At 39.9% G+C, this 21,652-nt stretch overlaps 1 protein-coding gene across 1 annotated transcript in view; it reads left to right on the forward strand.

Moving 5' to 3' along the window:
* LRP2 (LDL receptor related protein 2) overlaps positions 1–21,652 on the forward strand; it is a 203,180-nt gene that overhangs the window by 156,080 nt on the left and 25,448 nt on the right. The window contains exons 58-69 of the mRNA XM_089523031.1: positions 1,396–1,524; positions 2,514–2,633; positions 6,551–6,667; positions 7,221–7,337; positions 7,893–8,030; positions 9,207–9,329; positions 10,953–11,081; positions 11,827–11,958; positions 13,395–13,526; positions 15,923–16,066; positions 16,915–17,080; positions 18,917–19,045. Coding sequence (XP_089379157.1) covers positions 1,396–1,524; positions 2,514–2,633; positions 6,551–6,667; positions 7,221–7,337; positions 7,893–8,030; positions 9,207–9,329; positions 10,953–11,081; positions 11,827–11,958; positions 13,395–13,526; positions 15,923–16,066; positions 16,915–17,080; positions 18,917–19,045 — 1,576 coding nt within the window. The remainder of the gene's footprint in view (positions 1–1,395; positions 1,525–2,513; positions 2,634–6,550; positions 6,668–7,220; positions 7,338–7,892; positions 8,031–9,206; positions 9,330–10,952; positions 11,082–11,826; positions 11,959–13,394; positions 13,527–15,922; positions 16,067–16,914; positions 17,081–18,916; positions 19,046–21,652) is intronic.

A 21,652-nucleotide genomic window follows, 5' to 3' on the forward strand; every position in this document is an offset into this window, starting at 1 on the left:
GCTTAGAAGCCATTAGTTACTCCTACCAAATCAATGAAAATCTTGAATATGATGGGTGTATATGAAGATAACCCATGCTTTGATTACTCTTTAACCAACTAGACTGTGGATGCATTTGATAAAAGACTTATAGGTCCACTTTTAAGAACCATTTTCACACATTCATGCCTCCATAGAGAGTTAATCAAGGGTCCAGCAGTACCTTTTGAGCAGCTATGTGATGGAAACTCTACTCCATTTGACATTGCAACATGGTAATTACAATTTCCCCCATTTCTTCCTTCCTCATTTCACACATAACAATGATGCTGTTCAAAAAAGAAAATCAGTGAAGGTAACAGACAGGAAAAAACTGGCACCTCTGTTTTTTGAGCCTCAGAGAACTTCTGAAAATATCCTCTAATTCAAAATATCAGGGTGAAGTAGGACAAATTGGAATTAGGATAATATCTGACTCCAGTTGTGAGCAATGTGGCCATGATAGGTGACAGATTTGGTGCAATATTAAAGAAGAATGTCAATTTTTTAGTGTTAGTGATGGGCATAGGAACCAATTTTCTGCTCTACGGTGTCCCACATCATTCACACACTGCCAACTCCCAACCACCACCACCCCCGGAAGAAAAACAAGTAACAGGAAGGTCACTTTTGGTTCTGTAAAGTGGGATTGTTGGATGGGGTAGAGCAGGTTGCAGTCTATTCAAAATCTAAATGGCAGCTCAAGGGGAGGTATGCCATCCCTTTTTATGGCTGATAAAAAGGCACTCCAGAGAGTTTGGAGGGTGAAGAGATACAAAAAGGGCACATGGCTCCAAGACTGTGTTTTGCTCACCCCGGTGTTACAGTGGAACCTCGCCATATGCGGGCGCACCATACGCGGCCTTGAGCATATGCGCTCAAGCCGTGGCGCGCGCGCAGGGCGGAAGGGATGGCGTGTCCCATTCAATTGAATGGGCGCGCGTGCCCGTTGCGCCCCGTGTGCACCCGCGCCGCCGCGCATGAGCCCCATTGTTTACAATGGGGCTCGAGCATAGGCGGAAATCGCCATACGCGGCGGGATCCGGAACGGATCCCCCGCGTATGGCGAGGTTCCACTGTATATGTATGTGCTGGTGATCAAGGCTACCATGTAGGTCTTCTTCCTCAGGTACCAGAACATGTTTAGAATAATTCTCTGTAATTCTCTGTTGTATAACTGGATTTGAGCACCTGTAGGTGGAAAAGCCTTTTAGCCATTTAAATATGAACACCTCTAGGACAGGCCATGATACCTGTAACTTATTGGTCTTTTCAGCATGTTATTTGAAAGCAGTATAACAGCAGTATTTTAAATCTGTAATTAAAAAAGAGTTCAATACTTCACTAATTAAATCTTAACTCTTCCCTTTATTTTAGTGGGACCTGCCTATCGTTGTGATAACCATACAGAATTCAGTTGCAGAACTAATTATCGGTGCATCCCATTCTGGGCTGTATGTAATGGTCACAATGACTGCAGAGACAACAGTGATGAGCAAGGCTGTGGTATGTTTAAGGACTGAAGAATTTATTTAAAGTGGCCATGTACTAGTTGTTGCACCCCAGGATGTAAAGCAACTGATATGTATGTGTTGAGATTCATGCATTCAGGAATTCACAGTAAGAATTAGCAGTATAATATAATGATTATAGATGGATCCCTAATTAACATGGATGTTGAATACTGGGTTGGTGCTTGTGGTTAGGAGAGAGATCTGCCCCAAAAATGTTATTTGAACTTCAGCAACAAGTTCTTTGAATTTTGAATTATTATGACTTGATGTTGCAATTGATTGGTTTGACCAGGTGACTACTAAAGGTTACATTGGGTTCTGATTATAGAAGATATTCTTAGCTGGTTTGTTCCTCTGAGAAAAAGAACTTGATTATCAAATGTTGTGAAAACAAGGTCTTATTTTTCTGCAAAATCTTTTTGCAAAACTTAAACAGAATACTTTCTCTTCTGGGGATATTTTTCTTCTCTTCCACAAAATTTGTGTTACAGAAGTCCCTTCAAAACACACTTCCAGCTGCTTAAGTTCTTGCTGGTGTGTTATGCATATATAATAATAATAATAATAATAATAATAATTATTATTATTATTATTATTATTATTATTATTATTATTTATATACCACATCTTCCGAAGATCAAGGCGGGTCACAACAATAAAACATATAACACAATAAAATACATCCCACTACCCTCCCTCCCAACCAATTCCCCATGATTATAATACAATAAAACTACCATTATGATTAAAATCATTAAAATATTAAAACAGTCATGACAGAGGCTTGACATCATGGGCAATCCTCAGATCAGTCCACATCAAGGGGTTGGGTCAGTTAATCAGGGAAGGCCTGATGTACATGTACATCATACCCCTGTGCTTTCCCAGTCATATTTTGGAAGGATGTATTAGTATGAAGGATGTATTAGTATTAGGATGCCCCACTGACTGCTTTGTCAATTGTGTGTGTGTGTGCTGCAGAGGCACGGACTTGTGATCCTTTGGGAGATTTCCGCTGTGATAATCACCGGTGTATCCCACTGCGGTGGAAATGTGATGGAGATAATGACTGTGAAGATGAGTCTGATGAACAAAACTGCAGTAAGTTCTTTCCTTCCTTCCTTTCTAGCATTTGTAATAATGATAACCTAGCACTGAATTATTGTTTACTTTTCCAGTACAGATTGAGCTTTCCACCCCAGTTAAATAGTCATATAGGCTTTTCAGATCCTTTGATTTCAACCCACGTAGTAAAAAATGCTTTTAATAAAGAAACTCTCTGGCATGCAAAAAATTACTACTACTGACAAGTCCAAACATTATAGATTTCTTTGGTGTTGTATATATAAAAATGGATTAATGGCCTATGTGATACATTCTGTCTTATCAGATGAGATACAAATTAAAATATTTCAAATCTTTTAAATACTTACACATTTTAAAGCTACAGATATATCACTCTTTCATAATTATGCAATGACAGCATTTGGAATTAACCCATAAAATTTTATGGCTACCAACAGATATGTCTGAGGATTAAAATGTTTCACTGCTAGTTTTCCATTTAAAAGCCGCTGGGAGAAATCATCCGGAGACATGGGGCACAGTGTTATCAGTACACTGATGGCACCCAATTCTATTTCTCTATGTCTTCGACTATTACAGTGACTAAGGATGGCATCTCTCCTCTGGATGCCTGCCTCGAGTTGGTAATGGGCTGGATGAGGGAAAACAAACTCAAGTTGAATCCAGAGAAAACAGAGGTACTTGCGATAGGTACCCCAAGTCCAGGGACGGAGATTTGTCAACCAGTCCTGGATGGGGTCATACTTCCCCTAAAGGACAAAGTTTGCAGTTTGGGAGTACTCCTGGATCCATCTCTACAGTTGTCATCTCAAGTAGATGCGATGGCCAGGAGTGCTTGGTACCAGCTTCGGTTGATAACGCCAACTGCGCCCCTACCTGGACCAAAAGGACCTTGAAGCAGTGGTACATGCACTGGTAATCTCTCGTTTAGATTTCTGTAACATGCTCTACATGGGGCTACGTTTGTACCAAGTTCGGAAGCTTCAATTGGTTCAAAACGCGGCAGCCAAACTGGTCACTGAAATACCTAGATCAGATAACACCAGTGTTAAAATCCCATCATTGGTTGCTGATTAGCTTCCGGGCGCAATACAAGGTGTTGGTTATTATCTTTAAAGCCCTTCATGGCTTGGGCCCGAGTTACTTGAGAGAACTCCTCTCCCTATACAATCCGCCCCGCACTCTCAGAACATCTGTAAAGAACCTATTGCAGTACTCAAAAACCAGGCTAACAACAACTTCTTACAGAACATTCACTGCCACAGCCCCCAGGTTGTGGAACAGCTTGCCAGAGGAGATCTGTCTTATCATCACCTTAGATGCCTTCAAGAAGGTACTAAAGATGGATCTCTTCCGGCGTGCCTACCCACCTGATCTTTTATAAGAGATCTTAAATACTCTGCTTCTGATCTGATTGTATGAATGTTAGTTTGAATGTTAATTTATGATTCGTTATTTTAGTGAATCAGTAGTAATGTTATTGTTTTAACAATTGTATTTTATATGGAATTGTTTTATTGCTGCAGTCCTGCCTCGATCTGCAGGGAGAGGCGGGAAATATAATAATAATAATAATAATAATAATAATAATAATAATAATCAGATAAATAAATACACAAACTCAGTATTATACTGAATTTATTCACTGTAAAATCTAAAACATCCAATTTAGGTTATGTTTATTGATATTCTGGTTTATCTGACAAGCTGCCTATCTCAGTAACAGATTCTTTCATTTTCAATTCCATTTCATGTGTGTATCTGTTCCATTAACTTAATGAAACCTTTGTAGCAACAAATAGTACTTTTATAAACCAGTCCACAGTGTGTAAAGGATCTTTATATTTGTGCAACTTTCCATAATTATAACCCTAACTGAAATTAACACATTTATAAACATTTTAAAATTATTTTTATAATTATTGGATATGTCTTGTTAATTTTTAAATAAAGAATATTAGCTATGAACCTCACTTTAAATTGTCACCAGTTAGTAGAGTGGTTATTACTCCCCCCCCCCCCCCCCGATTAATGTCAACAAGATTATATGTCCTGTACAGAAGCTGTAATGTAGGTTTACCTGTCTCTCAAGGAGCAGGACTTGTTTTTGAACAGGGGGACATGAGATCAGGGATGTTTGTAAATAGAGATGGAAAGAATACCCAAAAGTATTGAGAAAACAGTAAAAAAAATTACCTGGGTGTTGAGATGCCCTAATGAAAATAATTCTGGACTACCAAGAATTTTTGCAGTTTAGGACACAGCAAAAAATATCATTGAATTAATGTTCCTATTTCTGAAACATCCCAGTGTAGTGATTTACATTGGGACAGGTTTTTGGGGGGCCTACAGGACCCTGTAGACAGCAGCAACTATAGGACCATAACGTTTATTTCCCACACTAGCAAAATTCTGCTCAAAATTCTGCAACATAGACTTCAATCATATATGAAGAGAAACATACTGGAGGTGCACATGGGGTTCAGGAAAGGAAGAGGCACTAGGGGCCATACTGCAAAACATACAGTGGTATTGGAGTGCACCAAGGAATTACAGAATAAAATCATCATGTGTTTTATAGATTATAGCAAAGCCGTTGACTGCATAGGTCATGAAAGGCTATGAAACTCTCTTAAAGATATGGGAATACCACTATATTTGATAGTCCTTATGTGAAATCTGTACTCAGAACAAGAAGCTACCATTAGAACAGAATATGGAGAAACAGAATGATTCCCAGTTGGCAAGGGGGTCAGGCAAAGCTGCATTTTATCACCCTAACTGTTCAATTTGTACACAGCAAATATCATACAAAGAGCAGGTGAGACTTAGATGAAGGAGGAAGGAAGATAGTAGGAAGGAAGATCAACAATCTAAGATGTGTGGATGACACCATACTATTAGCAGAAAACATCATACACTTGGAACACTTATGAAGGAAGCTCAAGAAAGAAAGTACAAAGGTAGTCTTGCTGCTGAACATAAAAAACCAAAAATAATGATAATAAAGGAGCTACATAAATTCAACCTAGACAATGAGGATATCACAATAGTTAAAAGATTGGCTTAAACACTGATCAGAACAGATACTGCTGTCAAGAAATAAGAAAACAAGGAATGGGAAGGACAGCCATGAAAGAACTAAACAAGATCCTAAAGAGTAAAGATACACAACTGAGCACTAAGGCTAGAATGCAATCCATTGTATTCCCCATCACCATGTACGAATGTAATAGAAGAATGTGGACAGGAAGAAAAGCAACTTATTTGCAACCTGGTGCTGGAGAAGAATCCTGAGGATACCATGGATAGCCAAAAAGACAAGCAAATGGGTCCTAGAAGAGATCAAGCCTGAACTCTCCCTGAAAGCCAAGATGCTGAGGCTATTGTACTTTGGCCCGTCATGAGAAAGCATGACTCATTAGAAAAGACAATAATGCTAGGAAGGGTAGAGGGAAGTAGAAGTAGAGAATAATGCTAGGAAAGGCAGAGGGAAGTAGAAAGAGAAAACCACACAGAAGATGGAGGGACTAAATTAGGGAGGTCATGGACTTTAATCTACAGGACCTAAGGGATAGGGTTTTTTGAAGATATCTCATCCACACTATTTTTTCTATCAATTTTGTTAAGAAAATATGGCCAATAACATGGCATTCCTAAAAGCTTGGGTGTGGGGTGTTGTTAACTATTTTGCCACATTTTTGCACTCTCTCCCCTGATATACTACTGTACTGTACTGTACTGTAGGGAGGGGGATAAATGGAACAGACTGGCCAATTACATAGTCTTTACACTTCAGGAGGTGTTTGGGTAATTCTTTTGAGAGAAGAGTGAAAAACTGGGGGATGGTAAGAGGTTGTGAGGACATTTAAGAGGTTGAATGATACCCTGGATTTACCTGTTGTATCTCTCCTGCATTTCTTTATTACAAGGTCCCCGTGAGTGCACAGAAAGTGAGTATCGATGTGAGAATCTGCGCTGCATTCCTTCGCGGTGGATATGTGATCATGACAATGACTGTGAGGACAATTCAGATGAACGGGACTGTGGTGAGTGTTGCTGTTTGAGTTTTCTAAAGACATTTTAAAGTATAATATAAATTGACATAGGTATGATGTAATACCTACAAATGCCATCTGAGAGTGGCTGATTCTGCTTCTGTTCTCTTTTTCCAGTGCAAGGAAAGGGGAGGAGGAGTGAAACCCTCTCAGATATATATTTTCAGGTGCTGGCTGTATCCTAAGTCTGTAACTCACCTGACACTTGCAAGTGCTGTCAGAATACCTACAGAACTGTTTTTTTCTTCTTTCCTGATTGGCATGCTGAGGAGCAATCAGAGCAGCCCCCAGTGTTTTCACTTATTGCCGATTGGAAATAATGGTGGGCTTCCTCTGCTCTTCTCCATACCCACAGGAGCTGCCTTGGATCCCATTTTGAGAGAAAGGTGGGGGGATGTAAGTGCAATAAATAAATACCTTTAGGAGTCAACTTTCCATGGTCTGGATTAGAGCATTAAATCTTCCATGGCTACTTCCCATAGGCCCCCCTTCCCCATCCTTATGTTTTAAAAAAGTTGCAGCATCCATTTATTCTTCTTTTTAGAACTAAGGACCTGCCACCCAGGTTATTTTCAGTGCAACAGTGGGCATTGTGTTGCAGAAAGATTCCGATGTGATGGAAGTGCAGACTGTCTGGATTTCTCTGATGAAGCAACTTGTCGTGAGTGTCTTGAATTGTAACTGAAGCTGGCAAAGATCATATGTTCTGTTTGACTGCATCCTCCCCATTTTGGGGAAGGTGACATCTAATGCTTTTTAATGTACTCACCCTTCCCTTTTCCCCCCTACTATGTCCTAAATTACAAGAAAATTCTGAATTTTGTAGATATAGCAGAAATAATGGTAGTAGATCTCAAACTGAAATATCTCATTTTCTTGTTCTGGTGCTATAGTGGAGTTTTCAGTGTTTAGTAATTATTAACTGCAGTCTCACTGCAACCCAAAAACCAAGAACAGAAAAAAAACAAAAACAAACCAGACCTATCTCCTTGTATCCTACAATCCTATTGGGCGAGATGTCATTTCTCCCGAGATTGGGATCTTACATATTCAGTAGCCAAGAATATGTAACAAATATCGATTGGCTGATTAACATAATGAAAGATTTTCTTTAAACTTAATGAAAGAGTTGAAAAGTAGACAGAATAATAAATGTCTCTATGATATTATAAGTCAAAATAACTGAGATATTAAAGACTCAATTTCCATTTACCAGCTACCCGCTATCCTAATGGTACTTATTGTCCACGCACAATGTTTGAGTGCAAGAACCATGTCTGTATTCAGCCATATTGGAAATGTGATGGAGATGATGACTGCGGCGATGGCTCAGATGAAGAACTTCACTTCTGCTGTAAGCTAGAGAAAGTTGCTTGAAACTGTGGCTTGCCTCCAGAAATATTGTTAGGCATAACAAACATTTGTGTTTATGTGAACAGAAAACCATCAGCATTCCTCTCCCTTGGCCATGTTATGAACTGCTTCTGAAAACCTTTCACTTTTAAATAAGATTTTTTTAAAAGTGGTGCTCTTCACTGTTGAAGAAACACATGGGGGTACATGAAACATTTGCTATCTAGCATTTTGGATCCTGGACTATAGATTTCTCATACAAATGCCAGTTTACTCGTTAAATTGTAGTGCAGCCAATGACATGCAGATGTTTTCTGAGCATACAGTGGTACAGGCTTTCCCAGATTTTATCCCCCTGAAATACTCAACTCATAAAATTTCTAGACTATTATGGAGAGAAACCCAGAGTTGTCACTCATCTCTGTTTGTGCCAGGCTATTTAAGGAATGCAATATGTGTAATGTGACTGTAATATAATGTTGGCCTTTTAACTGGAATTCAGGGATAAGGATGGCAGTGAGAAGGGAGACTGGAGGAGCTAGGTGAGTCATTTCATCTGCTTCCCATTCCATGACCCTAGATAAGGCCAACATTGCATTAATTTGCATTATGGTCTCTAGGGCTCAAACTACTATCCCACATCTGGCTCCTGATTTTATACTTTTATTTTTTCATTTTATTTATTTATTTATTTATTTATTTATTTAATTTAGTGTTAGCCACCTTGGGTCCCATTACTGGGAGAAAGGCAGGATATAATTGAAGATGATGATGATGATGATGATGATGATGATGATGATGATAGAATCATAGAATTAGAATCATAGAGTTGGAGGAGACCACAAGGGCCATCCAGGCCAACCCCCTGCCATGCAGGAAATCACAATCAAAGCATCCCTGACAAATGGCCATCCAGCCTCTGTTTAAAGAGGTTACTTAAAAAGGGATTTTCCTGATATTTTTAACACTCTGGAAGTGAACTGCCAGACATTTCTGGTTTTGACCAGAATGAGTGGTGTGACTTGTGGTGGGTCCAAGAATGGTGGAAGATTTAGCCCCATGTCCTCCAGGGTTGCCTGTCCCTGAATTGTGCATGCTTTAAGCATGTTTTAACAGGAGCTTTTATATTGGTGCCAAGTACACAAAATTTAAATATCACTGACTTATTTAATTACAGTGGATGTTGCCTGTGAACCACCGTTTCGCTTTCGCTGTGGGAATAATCGCTGCATCTACAGCCATGAACTATGCAACCAGGAAGATGACTGTGGAGATGGAAGTGATGAGAAGGAAGAACATTGTAGGTCTATCCGCCTGCATAAAATATGGAGATTAGTAAATTAGCATACCTTGTAATTATTAGCTAATTATAACGTTCTGTTGAGGGATTTTGCTGAATGCCTCAAGAACTAAAAGAATAGTGGGGATGTGGGAACTCACTTCAGTCCCATCCCCAGATGTTCTTATGGATCTAGCAACATCCCAAACCTTTGTGTGTTGTGTCCCAAGGCCTGGAAAGCTTTGTAACTATGTATGCTTGAACATTGGTTCAGATCACCCAGGCTTCCCAACCATTTGTGCAACAATGCACAAAGATTTATAACTTTTTTCCTGATGTTTTGCAATGGGGCATACATGCATGGTCATGTCTCCATCTTCTTTTCTAATCCTTCATTTTTTCAGATGAATGTCTGAACTTGGTTTAGCTTAAGACTGCTATCAGGACCTACAGCTTCTTAGTGATTTAGGTCCAAAACACATTGCGGAAATAATCCAGTGTGAGACTGCTTTAGCTGCCCTGATTTAGTGCTAGGGAATCCTGAGAATTGTAGTTTGTTGTGGCACCAGAACTTTATGACAGAGAGGCTCTCTGACAGAAGGCTAAATGTCTCACAAAACTACAGTTCCCAGAAGTTCCCAATGTTCCCCTAACATTGAGCCAGGGCAATTAAAGTGGTCTCAAACTGAATTATTTCTGCAGTGTGTTTTGAACCTTAGATCACAGTACAAAAGCATTAATGCATGCCATAAAATAAACCACTCTTTACTATTAGTTTACCATGTATTCAGCGCACATGACATAGACATATGTAGTCAGATATAAAAGGTATGATATAAGGAAGAGGTAAAATTCCATAAGATGAAATCTGAAATGAACTCAAGGCAAATGATCTGCAAATTATTCTGTGGCTCAAATTTTACTTAACAGCCTCTTTCCCTGGTGGCTGAATGCTTTATGCCACCCAATCTAGAAGACCCTTAATTAGGTAGGGCTCTTGCTTCAGCACCTTAAAGGTTAGCACTCCGAGAGCTCTCCCAGCTTGTGTGGTCTCCTGCTGCCAAAGCAGCAAATCCAGGCCAACTTTAGAGATTTCCTGTGATGGCCTCCAGCACCATATTGTATGCAGTGACAGAAACTACGGTTGCACCCATACAGCAGAAATAATCTGGATGGACACCGCTTTGTTGTGCCACAACAAACTACAATTCCCAGAATGCCATAGAATTAAGCTATAGCAGTTAAGTGGTGTCAGGCTGGATTATTCCTGCAGTGTGAATAGATTCTGTGAGAGGCGAGTCTTTCCATCAGTTGGCAATTTATGCAAGAGGATTTCTGGAGAGTGGACTCCCCAGGCCTTCTTGCTTTCTAGCCCTGGACTTTCTTTTTAATAGAGAATAGTCCTTTCCTATCCAGCAGCCTCCACATATGTTGCATTAGAGCATATATCATTCAGGAGCAGCAGCATGGCTGTTGTGGTTATAGGAGATAGGAGTTGTCATCCAACATAACTGGAGGATACTGTGACCAGGAAGTCTGATACACAGAAGTTGTCCTAAGGTCTAAACATTTTGTATAACAAGGTCTGTAGCATTTGCTCAGCAACTTCTGAGGAATGTGTATGTTTGTTTTACCATCATGCAGGCAGAGAACCTACTCCTAAACCTTGCACTACTGAAGAATTCAAGTGTGGCAATGGAAACTGCATCCCTCTACATTATGTGTGTGACAACTATGATGACTGTGGAGACCATTTTGATGAACTGGGCTGCAGTAAGTATTGCAGCAGATGCACTCACATCTTACTACAAATACATCATGATGGGGAGGAAAATGAACATGACCTGGGAGTTTTGCATATTCCTATAAGTCATAAAGTGCTTCTAATAAAGGCTTTTTTAAAAAAAAATCTTGCAGCCATTCTGTTTCTTACACAGAATTTCACAATGGTCCTCACAATGCCATTTTACATCTGTAACTCTTTAGTGTTTTCTTACCACTTCTTCCAACTTTTTTGTTTGCATTAACAAAAAAAACAACACGTTGAGGAGGCAAAATGTAATAGGTGTGTAATGCTTTTGATTGGCAACACTAGGAAATTTCTGTTTCAAAGCACCCATGTTTTTTTGGAAGTGATTATAAACCCACTGAAATAAAATTAATCATGAAATTCAGACCTACTGCCAAGTCCTCCGTAACAGATACATGAAGTGCATGTCTTTCATCTTCCTTCCACCTTGTCACCCATCTCCCTCTTGCTTTATTAATATTGGTGCAGTGGAGGGCTAAATAAGCAACCTTCCCTTCATCTCATCCCTCAAAAAGCATGATCCCATGGAACTCTCATGTTTCCATGGAAGAAAAGAATGCTGGCAATATCCCTATGTTGCCAACATATTTTTCTTAAGCATGCTGGGGTGAGTGAACATTGACCTTTGTCATTTTAACTGTCTATTTATAAATAATTTTAGAATTTTCTGGTTTTAAATTATAATTTTGGTTCTAATTTTTTTTCCAGATTCTGGAACAGGTAGAACTTGTGCTGAAAATATTTGTGAACACAACTGTACCAATTTAATTGAAGGCGGCTTTATATGTACCTGTAAGCCTGGATACAGCCCCAGTGAACTGAACAGAAACAACTGTGATGGTATTTTTCATCTTCAGATCCTTTTCTGCTTTGGAAATTTTCAGTGATGAGTTATATCCTTTTTGTCATTTTCATTATGCCATTAAAAATAAATAAGCAGTTTTAAATTATTCAGTAAAATAAAATAAACAGATTATTTCCTGTCAATAGTGACTAAACTTAACAGTGACTAAATTTAGATAGAATGGTAAGGCAGGCTTCTGATGGACTATGCGGCATGCTTTTGCAGATACAGTGGGCCCTTGGTTTTTGGGGGACTCCCCATGGGTACCAAAATCTGTGGATGGTCAAATCCCATTATATACAGTGGAATAGTAAAATGGTGTCCATTATGTAAAATCGCATAATCAAGATTTGTTTTTTTGGATATATATATATATATATATATATATATATATATATTTTCAGGCTGTGAATGCTTGAATCCATGGATAAAGAATCTGTGGATATGGAGGGACAACTGTATTATTAACTGTAAACCAGAGTTGACCTCTTACTGTAGAAATAATCCAGTTTGACACCACTTTAACTGCTATGGCTCAATGCTATGGAATTCTGGGAATTGTAGTTTGTTGTGGTACTAGAGCCCTCTGACAGAAAAGGCTAAATGTCTCACAAAAGTATAATTCCCATAATTTCATAGCACTTAAACATGGCAGTTAAAGTGGTGTCAAACTGGATTATTTCTGAAGTGCGGGTGCAGCCCAGAACTCACCAGAATTGTGGGTTACTATTCCATGTGAGTGTAGCCAGTCCAAAAGTTCATAAAATGAGAGAAGCAAAAAGGAAAGAGAAAGGAAAGTGTGCAAATGAAAACAAGGGTGAACTACAGTTAAAAGAAAGTCATGTTTAGAAGTAACGAGGTAGAATGAAATGACTATGTGGGTGGTGGTAGAATTTTCCTGAGTTAGGGTGCTGCACACATAAAAAAAATGAGAAGGGGCTTAAATAGAAATACAAGAGAAAGAAACAATGGAAGAAGGCAAAGTTTAAAGAATCATTGAGTTGGCTGCTGTGGGTATATCAATACAGTGGACCCTTGTTATATGCTGGGGATTTGTTCCAAGATCCCCCATGTATAACAAAATCCATGGATGCTCAAGTACCATTAAATATAATGACATAGCAAAATGGTGTCCTTTATAAAAAATGGAAAATCGAAGGTTTGATATTTGAATTTTTTTTTCCAATATTTTCAAACCGTGGATGCTTGAATCTATGTATAAAAATCCGTGTATAAGAAGGGCTGACTGTACTGGATTCAAGGACACCATTATGCTATGTCATTATTTTTAATGGGACTTGCACATACACGGATTTTGTTATACATTGGGTATCTTGGAACCAATCCCCAGCATTTAACAAGGGTTCACTGTATTCTGTTCTTAAACAAAACTAACACTCGTATTTTTTTCTCTTTCTCTCTCTGCCTTCAGATGTTAATGAATGTGATATCTTTGGAACTTGCCCTCAGGTCTGTCAGAATACCAAAGGAAGTTATGAATGTTTCTGTGCTGAGGGATTTAGATCAGTTGGGGACCAGCAGGGCAAGCAGTGTGCTGCCAATGGTAAGCTCAGCTACTATTTCCATTCCAGGAAAATTAAGTTAAAATTAAATATTGTGAACCTTCTCATGAAACAAATCTTTCTTTTTTGCTTGGCCTTACAGCATTGTGTGTTTGTTTTAAATTGATATCTTAGTACCTCACCTTTTTGCCAGTAAATGACACTCAAGGTAGTTAACACAGGTAAAATAGAATAAAAACAAATGTAATTAAAACATTATAAGGAGATTAAAAAGTTCATTAGATGCACATCAGGACCACACAGCCAGTCTCTCACTAACACTCCAGTGACTTACTCAGTTTAGCTATGGCGGGGTACAGACCGCCCAAAAAGGGTGGTCTGTCAGCGCCTTGTTTTCCTGTGCGAGGAAGCCACAGCGGACAAACCACACGGCTTCCTCGTGCGGCAAAAAGAACCCGCAAAAAGCGGGTTCTTTCTGCGGCGCCCTTGTGACGCCATAGTGTGTCAATGGTGCACTCACGGCGTCACAAAGGGGCACGACGTGTGGACGCTAAGTGTCTGTGGCATCAAAATGTTGGCGTCCGTGTGTACAGGGCGCCGCCATTTTTACGCCCTCATCACGTGCTAGGGGTGAGGCACGTATGGGCGGTGCGCCCTCGGCCAACCCCTAGCACGTGATGAGCGCGCACTATAGGCCCGTCTAGATCGGGCATATGAAAGGTCTGTCTGAATAGAAAAGTCTTTGCTGGCCAGGAAATTCCAGAGCTGATGAGCAGCTGCTTAGGCTACATCTAAACTGCAGAATCAGTGCAGTTTGACACCACTTTAACTGTCATGGCTCCACCCTAATCTGTCTTGGCTCCAGTCTATGGAAGCCTGGGATTTGTAGTTTGTTGAAGTCTAAATATCTCACAATGCTACAAACCCCAGATTTTCATAGCACTGATCCATGGCAGTTCAAACACTGTGAAACTGCATTCATTCTGCAGAGTAGATGCAGCCTGAGAAGGCCCTCTCTCACATGTCCACCGACATCCTTCCAGTGGCAGCACACTAAGAGAAGGACTTCCTCTGAAGATCTCAACACCTGTTCAAGCTTGTATAGGAGAATACAGTTTTCCAGATAGCCTTACCAAGTCATACAAGGTTTTATAGGTCATAACCATCCCTTTGAATTGAACTTTAAAACAGACTTTATATGGTGAAGCTGAATTATAGCAAGAAGGTAATTCTCTATGACCATTTCTGGCCAATAAGTTGGGGCCCACCTATACTACAGAATTACAGTGCTAGTATTCCATTTTTAGCTACCTTTATTCTGTCTTGGGGTGTCCTGGGAATGGCTGTTTAATGAGAGGCATTTAAAATTCTCAGCCACGGAGCTCCTCTTGTGCCTCTGACCAAACTACAAATCCCAGGATTCCATAGGAGGTAGCCATGTCAGTTAAAGTTCAGTAATAGCACTATAATTGTTGTGTAGTGTAAATAGGTCCTTGGTCACAGCATTCTGGAGCAGCTGAAAATTCTAAACACATTTCAAGGGCAGCCCCACACTGCAGTAGTCTAGTTGGAGTATAACTAAGACAGGTTTCAGGTGAGGCTTCATCTTTTTTATATGCCCTTCTGTTCCAGTTGTGTGCAGAACTGTAGCTGTAAGGCTCATGAAAAACAGTGCCCATTGCTTGGCTATGATTGATATCTTTAAAAAGGCAAAAGAAATTTTACTCTGACATCCTGTTAATGTGTCCTTCTCCCACCAACCCCCACCTCATTTCATTCCACTGATATTCTTGCAAGTTTCCAGAAAACAAAGAGGCTTGTTCATTTAGTTGTCAACAGAAGAAAATTAGCTGTAATAATTTCTCTAAAGAGAGATTAGATTGATATAAATCAAAGACATTTTGTTGACAGATTGCTGTTGTAGTTCACAGACTAATGAGCATAAATAGATCAGAGTATATGCCATTTATAGTGTGATCCTATGAACTTTTATCACACAAGAGAGTCAGGGGTAGTCTTAGTTAATGCCAATGGCTTTTGTGCCTGATAGGTTTGAGCGGATGGAATCTTGCCTTAGGCAATGAAAAGAAAAGGAAATAGTAAGATTGCTTAGCATGAGGCAGAAAATTAACGAATATCACGAGCAATTCCAGATGATGATGCATGTTTTAAAAGACATCCTTGTTTTTTTGATTTAATTAGTTTTTGCCAGAAGTATAAGCAATTTGAATACCCAAGACTGTTTTAATCTGTGTAGAAAATTACCACCAAGTGTAACTAGGGATACGAGGAATTTAAACATCCCAACAAGGAAAATGTCGGACATCCATGATAATGTATTTGTGAGAATAAATTATATTATTAACTGATCATCTGTATTCCTTGATGAAAAGAACTGCTTAATATGTCAAGAAAATGTGTTTTACTGTCCTTCTAGGTAACCCACCAATCTTACTCCTGCCTGACAATGTCCGTATTCGAAGGTATAATATGTCATCTGAGCAATACTCTGATTATATTGAAAATGAAGAGCACATCCAAGCCATAGACTATCACTGGGACCCTGAGGGTGTAGGCCTCAGTGAGTATTTTTTGAGTTTTCATAGCTAAAACGTAACTACTGAAAAGGAAGTCTCTTTTTTACTTTGACTTTTGAAAACAACTGAATGCATTTGTGAAGTCTTCTCATTCCTTCCCAGATATATCCTTCTGTTACCAAAGGTCTGACTTCAGTCTGAATTAATTTATTTTCGAGTTGTCTCTGACATGGGGTTCACGAGAGGACTAATGTGATCCCCCAGCTTCCCACATTTGTCTGTATCTATCCTAACATATGGCAGCCTTGCTAATCAGTAGGCCCTGGCCTAACGCTTGTAGCTGAAGCGTCTGGCACTCACTGTAGGCGCTAATTTAGGTGTTCATAATAGACACTAATAGAACCTGAATGCACAAGGAAAGAGAAGTGCCTAGCCTTGCCCTTTCATTGTCTGCCTCTTCATGTGAAGTGTGATAGTCTTGAAAGGACATTCTCCACTATATGTAGAGTTTCTCATCTCATGTGGAGAGGCAGCATGTGTAATGGAGACTGTCATGTTCCATTACTCCTCATATGAAGAGAGAGATAGTGGGGTGAGAATGGCTACGTCACTTCTGCATTTATTTTATTCCCTTTTTGAATTCTTGAGTAGGGCTTCTTTATTAACAACATCCCAGAATGCATCCTCCTCCAAATCATTGCTTCTATGATATGTTAAGCTGTCATGTCTGTAGGTCATAATTAGTTTTTTCTCACTGATGGGACTTGGAAGAATGTTCTCTTTTTTTACTAATTCAGCAAGAAATATTAAATGCCATTATTTGTCTTGGCTTTGCATTGTCCAAGAGACCAGTAATTATTTCCACTAAAAGCTAACTCTGAATTTTCTGCAGGTGTTGTATATTATAGCATCCTGGGGCGTGGTTCAGAGTTTGGTTCAATCAAACGTGCCTATATCCCCACATTTGAAAGCAGCGGAAATAATCCAGTGAAAGAAGTTGATCTGAATCTGAGATATCTGGTCAGTCCTGTTGGTTTAGCTGTGGACTGGGTTGGGAAGTAAGTACAGTGATCATGTTTTATTTATTGTTGTTCCCCACGTTGTGAGAACTTGCAGTTCCAATAGGTGGTTTAGAAAGCTCTTTAATACATAAAATAACTTTAAAAAATTACTCATTTTTGAAGATTAAAAAGGCTATAAATCTTGAGCAACTTTTTTGTTTCAAAGTCCAAGGGCTCATTCAAAACCCATATGCTCCAATTAATTAGTACTAAGTACATCTGTAGACTTTCAGTTGTTACTACCAGTGTTACATCATCTGAGAGGTTTTGATCTGGGATTGCATCTAAACAAGCTATGAGTAGTGCATGTACCTTACTGGTGGTCCATGGTCAGAAATGGAGGGTGGGCACGTGCTCAAGTCACTGGTGTCACCACCCAGACATCACTTCTCCATTACAGATCTGAAAAAGAAAATCCTCTCCCTAGGTGTAATCTTGTACCTGCATTTTCAAAAACTGAAAACACCTTAACCTGCGTTGCATAAATGCTCCTTTTAAAAACTCTGGATTCTTCTTAGTGTTGGCATATAGGTATATACTAATGATATGCAAATGAAGAGGGCTTTTTAGACACTGTTGCATCTCACTGAGATGTAGGATCAGGCCTTTCATAAACTGTTCAGCCCTGAGACCTTAATTTACTTATACTCTGTTGAAAACTGTGATTATTGTTGCCATTTGTCTGTTTACTTCTGCTGCCAGTTAGCTGCCATATTCTTTGTGATAGATCCAGGAAATGCTATGAAATAGGAGACCTTGTAAATTACAGTTCTTAAGAGAGCATGTCACATGTGATCACATTTGTCTTCTTGTTTCTCAAATTGCAAGTTCCACAGTTTTCTATATAAACATTTTCTTTGTCTGACTGCATTCACACTGCAGAAATAATCCAGTTTGATACCACTTTAACTGCCATGGCTCAGTGTCAAACTGGATTATTTCTTCAGTGTGGATGCAGCCAGGATGCACTAGAAGAAGGCTTGAACCAACCTCTTACTGCTTAGAATTTTGGGTTTCCCTCCCCTCTAGTAGTGCTTCTCCCAAGATCTAACAAGATCTGGACATTCAGTATAGATACAGAGAAATGATTTGATTTGATTTACAGCCTGCCTTTCTCCCAAAATGAGACTCAGTATTTGAATAAATACCCACTTAAATGACCTTCAGTAATTTAGCTTCACTTTCACGGCCAGGATTTAATTTGTGTTGATTGACAGATTTATAGCTCTGGGAATATCTGCATGAATTCTGTGGCAAAGAGGTCCTAAGATCTGTGGGCCACATAAGTGGTAAATCTCAGATGGTTGCATTAGACACTCTTTCTGTGGCAGTAACTTTGCTTATCATTTACAGGCAGCACACTTGTGCATGTTGTTCAATCACTTTTGTTTGTCTCCTTCTCCCATCAAGAACAGATAAACTTAGGTTCCCATTATGTTTTATTCTGGCTTGTCCATCCTTTAACAAACCAAAAATGGAAAATCATTCAAATCTTGGCTTCAGATTCTAGTTTGTCAAGAGAAGCAACAAATGGAATATTTGTGGATTATAATGTAATGGGAAGTTCTTACTTTCTTATTGGTTTCTTTTTTACTTTAACTATTTCCAGTGGGATAAAAATCCAGGTGAGGACAACTGAGCAGTGGGCACAGTGCACCGTGATTCTGAAGAATTCTACTTACCTATAAATGCTGATGTAGCCGTTGCCTCTAATATTTTGCATTTGATTAATTAATGTCAAAAAGATACTTTCTCATATACTGCACCTAATACTGACCAAAGAAACATATTCTCTCTCTTTTTCTCTCTTTCATTGCATTTGAATTAAACAAGGCACCTTTACTGGACTGATGCTGGGACAAATCGTGTAGAGGTGGCAAAACTTGATGGGAGGTACCGGAAGTGGCTCATCTATTCTCAGCTGGACCAACCAGCAGCTATTGCAGTCAATCCCAAGCTCGGGTAAACATTTTGAAGATTGAAGGAGTTACTTTGCCAAAATAATAATAATAATAATAATAATAATAATAATAATACACTGTATCATAGTATCTGTCTCCCTAGAACCCCTTGATTCCAGGTAGTGGTTTGAGCATTGGATTACAACTCTGGAGTCCAAGGTTTGAATTTCTGCAGGCCGTGGAACCCCACTGGGTCACCTTGGGCATGTCATACTGTCTCAGCCTCAGAGGAAGGCAAAGGCTCTTTGAACAAATCTTGTCAAGAAAATCCTATGATAGGTTTGCTTTAGATTGCCATAATTCAGAAACAACTTGAAGGCATGCAACAACAGTTAACTAAGGTCAGATATACTCTTTGAAAGACATGTTTCTGAGATAAAGGGTGATGTATACCCATTTTAATTGTATGTCCCTTTTGGTAAGAGAAAAGCATGGCATTGTTCAATGGAATGGAGACCAGAATGGATACCTATCACAAGAGTGCTCCTGGTGGCTACTTCACTGCCTTAAATGGGAAAAAGGATAAAAAATACTCCATAAATTGCATTCTAATCTTATAGTGTAGAGGAACATAAAAGAAAAAGATGACTAGATCTATTTAACAATACTCCATGATTTTTTTTAACCCAGTTTACCAGCTGATCGTAATGAGAGTGAACTTTTATTTTTTTTATCAGCAGATGATCACTAAAAAACAAGCAGCTTGCAGGCTAACAAAATGGGATACAACACTAAGAGAACTACAGATGCAAAGCAAATAATCTGTATTGTATTTTATATATAGTATATAAGCTGGGTATTGGTTTCCACTTCACAGCTGTTGCCAAAGCTGTAAAATGATTTATTTTACTCTGATATATTTGTGCCAGTTACCTCTGATAGGTTAGATTTCAATGGTTCTTACCGTGTTTTAACAAAGAAATGTCCTTAGTTGTGTAGTCAGCTCATCTATCATTTAAGGGTGTGTGAAAGTGTTGGGTTGCCCAAGGTCATCAGATCCGAGCACGTGCACTCCCCTGGGCAGGCCGACAACATCCCTGACGCCGGAGAACACCAACTATACCCAGAAGAACAAGGAACGGGAAGCGGAATGAGGAGGTTACAAGGGGAAGCGAGATAAGAGCAGGGGAGAGGGGACTGATAGAAAAGGTGGAAGATGGAGAGAGTAGGCAATAGGAGTAGCAACAGTGGAGAACAGGTAGGAAAGGCAAAGGGAGAGGCAAATGGGGTAAAGACCTGGCTGGGGGGCAGAGAGGCCGTGGCCAGGAAAAGTGCCTCATAGGAAATTGTGAAGGAGGAAATAGGGTCATAGCTCTAAACACCAATTGATGGCAAGAAACAACACCAGTGAGGGCTATGGGAGGAGGGCCTGGAACGCAGGAGGGGCTGGGACGCAGGGAACAAAGGTGCAGTGTTTCAGAGGAGGAGGAAAGGGCTGAAAGTCTGGGAGCAGGGGAAGAGACAGATATTGGAGGAGCTGCCCCCAAATGGCTTGACACTCTCCAAGTGGCGAGAATCCCTGGGGAGGGGAGGGGTTGGGGAATGACGGTGACCAGTGTACCAGATCTTGGGCTTGGTGACCCTGATAGGTGGGCCTGTCAGGAGACTGGACCCCTCCGGTCCTGCGGCAGGGGAGTCCAGTGGAATGAGAAGGCAGACTGAAAATACCTGAAGAAGCTACCTGGGCATAGGGTCTGAGGAGGCTGGAGGCAAGGAGCGAGAGATGGGCGGCCTGGTAATTCCTGGGAGAAGGGGCAGCATTCTTCATTGAGAGGAATGTTGATAACTTGGAGATGTTCCATAACTGTCATTAAAGATTCACTTGCAGTGAATCAATGTCTTGTTCTTGTTTGTCATGGATCCCCATGCTAGACCGAACCCGCCTCGAGTGCTGCCCAGGCAGGGCCCACAGGGGGATTTTATCAATTTGTGTGAAACATTGCATTTTTAAATGTTTCATATGAAATTATTTGTTTTGAAAATATGAAATATGGATATACAGTAATTTTAAGATGTAGCAGACAGAAGATTAGTTTAGGCAATAGAGCAACAGTTCTCAACCAGTGGGTTGCAATCCCTGCAACCACAGGTGTGGTCTGTGAAGCTTTGGTCACCCACTGTTTCCACCCACTTGGACTCCACGGGTATATATCTATGTGTCAGGGGACTTCCAGCTATTATCTCTTATTGGAGAGAGGGCAACAGCAGGGATTTCCTTGTGCACTACTAGCCTTCCTAAGTGAGGTGTGGAGAGGAAGGGGAGAATCTCTGCTGTTCTGCCTGATCTCTCTACTCCTCACTATATTTAGCATTTGGCAGGCCAGTGGGGTGGGGAGTGTATAGGTGGAGGTGAGGAGATAGGGAGTTCCTGGATCCTTCCAGCTCCAGAGGTTTCTGTCAGCTATCTTTATTCTCCATGGAGAATGGGTATTACTGGTTGTATGAATGGATTAGTTAGGATAGCTACAACTAAAACTATGATAAAAGCAACATTTTCCATCAAGGGAAGGAAGCTGAAAATCATGCAGCCAAGAACTGCCAAATTCTTACCAGGCTGATAATGATCTTGGTGGAATTTTCTCTTTCCTTTCCCTCAATAATATTTGTG

Source organism: Sceloporus occidentalis, unplaced genomic scaffold, assembly GCF_023333645.1.
Source record: "Sceloporus occidentalis isolate IW3139 unplaced genomic scaffold, rSceOcc1.0.p SCAF_4, whole genome shotgun sequence".
Classification (NCBI taxonomy): domain Eukaryota; kingdom Metazoa; phylum Chordata; class Lepidosauria; order Squamata; family Phrynosomatidae; genus Sceloporus; species Sceloporus occidentalis.